This window comes from Sardina pilchardus, chromosome 20 (genome assembly GCF_963854185.1).
Source record: "Sardina pilchardus chromosome 20, fSarPil1.1, whole genome shotgun sequence".
NCBI lineage: Eukaryota > Metazoa > Chordata > Actinopteri > Clupeiformes > Clupeidae > Sardina > Sardina pilchardus.
Window position 1 is genome coordinate 31,793,568 of NC_085013.1, and position 2,500 is coordinate 31,796,067.

A 2,500-nucleotide genomic window follows, 5' to 3' on the forward strand; every position below is an offset into this window, starting at 1 on the left:
GCTCTGCAGAGAAATATGCCAGCATAAGACGAGCGAAAACGAAAAGCAAAACCGAAACCGGAGATGAAATCGCCAATCCTGCATAGTTTCTCTTTAAGCTGGTCAACCAGCACACCACCTTAACACCACCCTAAGCTGGTCAACCAGCACACCACCTTAACACCACCTTAAGCTGGTCAACCAGCACACCACCTTAACACCACCTCAAGCTGGTCAACCAGCACACCACGTTAACACCACCTCAAGCTGGTCAACCAGCACACCACCTTAACACCACCTCAAGCTGGTCAACCAGCACACCACCTTAACACCACCTTAAGCTGGTCAACCAGCACACTACTTTAACACCACCTTAAGCTGGTCAGGCAGTTTTTTTTCAGCAGGATAGAGCTGACCAACCGCATGGTGCGAACCATACAGGTAATACTGGAACTGACCAGTCGTGTGTGTGTGTGTGTGTGTGTGTGTGATATTTGGCAGCTTGGGACATGTCCGCAAACTGACAATCAGTGGACTAAGACTGGCAGGGCTATCAAAAAGAAAGTCTAAACAACTGGCAAAATTCTGCTCCATATCAGCTGTGATAGGTCTTGCTGTGTGGCGTAGGCGATGCTTTATGTACCCTTGAATGTCAAAGCTGTATTTTCTCTGAGAATATTTGAATCCTTTCTGTATAAGAAATTTGATTGGTGGATTCAAATAAAGAAATCAAGTGTGTGTGTGTGTGTGTGTGTGTGTGTGTGAGAATGAATCTGTGAAATCAGTATTTATTGTTGAAGTGGGTTGCTGTTTTGATCTGTACATGGATACATGCTATTACTCCAAGCTATTGAAATATCAATCTTTAATGGAATGCACTACCCAGCTAGGATATGATTGTAGGCTAATAGTCCTGGTCTTTGGAAATCTAGGCCATGTACATAAGAATGTTATCAGAGGGCTGCAGATGGGGAGGCTGCAGAAAAAGGTGGCAAAAAGACTTGCAAAATTCTGTTCTGTCTCAGCTATCATTGGTAGTAGGCAAATATGGAGACGAAGATGCTTTGTTTATCCTTGAATCTTGAATGCTACATTAATAAGTGTGTAAGCCTAGTAGATCTGTCACCATGTCATTGACTTTTCCCACAGTGTTTGGATCTTGTATCATTTGCTTGTCTTCTGGGTCCAAATAAAAGTAATCAAGTGTGTGTGTGTGTGTGTGTGTGTGTGTGTGTGTGTGTGTGTGTGTGAGTTCAGGCAGCGGCGGAGACAGCCTATGACATGGTGTCTCCAGGAACCAATGGAGCAGAGGACCGGAGACTGAAACGCTATTCTCATCACCGATTGGCTCATCAGCCTGTTGATCTGCGAGAGGGTGTGGCCAAAGCCTACAGTGTTGTCAAAGAGGTAAGCTGGTTGGTCCTGTCAGTTGTCATGGAGACAGACAAATCACTCCGATCACTATCACATTCTCAGTTTTCATAGTGTGCAACCCCCAGTCCTTCCTTACCCTAAGCCTAAACCTAAACCCTATTTTCACCAAAGGTGCATTGAAATTCACAAACATAGGTGAACGTTTGCAAACCGTTTTAACCATTAGCCTTCAGTGTTTGGCTAATGTTTGTAGACAGTAGCAAACAGTCTGAGGGGGTAGTTCTCCCCAAACATACAGTGGAACTGGACGGGGCAGTTCTCCCCAAACATATAGTGGAACTGAGGGGGTAGTTCTCCCCACACATGTAGTGGAACTGGACGTGAGTTTGATGAAGGCAACAATGCAATTACAGTTAGAATGGAATGTTAACACTAAATTATTCAAATTTAACTGTTCAAAGAAAACATGTTCACCACAAACGTTCGTCACTGTTTTGCCACATTTGAAAACCTCTAGTTTCACAAGCACAACGTGTGGAACAAATGGAAGCTAGTTACTCTCCACATAACAAAAACATTGCCAAAGCCTTAGACACATCCAACAGAACAGCCAAAGCCTTAGACACATCCAACAGAACAGCCAAAGCCTTAGACACATCCAACAGAACAGGTCTGAAGACAGATAACACATGTTTCACTCGAACTGTAAGATATATAATGTAATATATGGAAAAGCATTTCACTTGTCAGACCAAAAAGTTTAACACTGCTCTAAACCTAATCCTAGTCCTAGTCCTAAACCTAATCCTAGTCCTAGTCCTAAACCTAATCCTAGTCCTAGTCCTAGTCCTAGTCCTAAACCTAATCCTAATCCTAGTCCTAGTCCTAGCCCTAGCCCCCATGCACATGTAGTTGTAAAAATGACTGTAGTGAGGTGCTGTTGTGTTTGTGTCTGCACATGTAATAGAGTTTGTGTGTGTGTGTGTGTGTGTGTGTGTGTGTGTGTGTGTGTGTGTGTGTGTGTGTGTGTGTGTGTGTGTGTGTAGGGTCTGACAGACACGGCTCTTGGCATCATCGTCACGGCGACGCGGGAGCATGAGCAGCGGGGTGTGACTGGTGCTGTGGGCGGAGTCTTGCGTCAGTTGCC

At 44.5% G+C, this 2,500-nt stretch overlaps 1 protein-coding gene across 4 annotated transcripts in view; it reads left to right on the top strand.

The window, feature by feature from the left end:
- atg2b (autophagy related 2B) overlaps positions 1–2,500 on the top strand; it is a 66,783-nt gene that overhangs the window by 62,959 nt on the left and 1,324 nt on the right. For all 4 annotated transcript variants that reach the window (XR_009936591.1, XM_062523599.1, XM_062523598.1 and 1 more), the window contains exons 42-43: positions 1,237–1,386; positions 2,400–2,500. The exon at positions 2,400–2,500 is cut by the window's right edge. Coding sequence is in view for 3 of the 4 variants with exons in the window: in XM_062523599.1 (XP_062379583.1) it covers positions 1,237–1,386; positions 2,400–2,500 (251 nt within the window). In the remaining variant the exon portion in view is untranslated. The remainder of the gene's footprint in view (positions 1–1,236; positions 1,387–2,399) is intronic.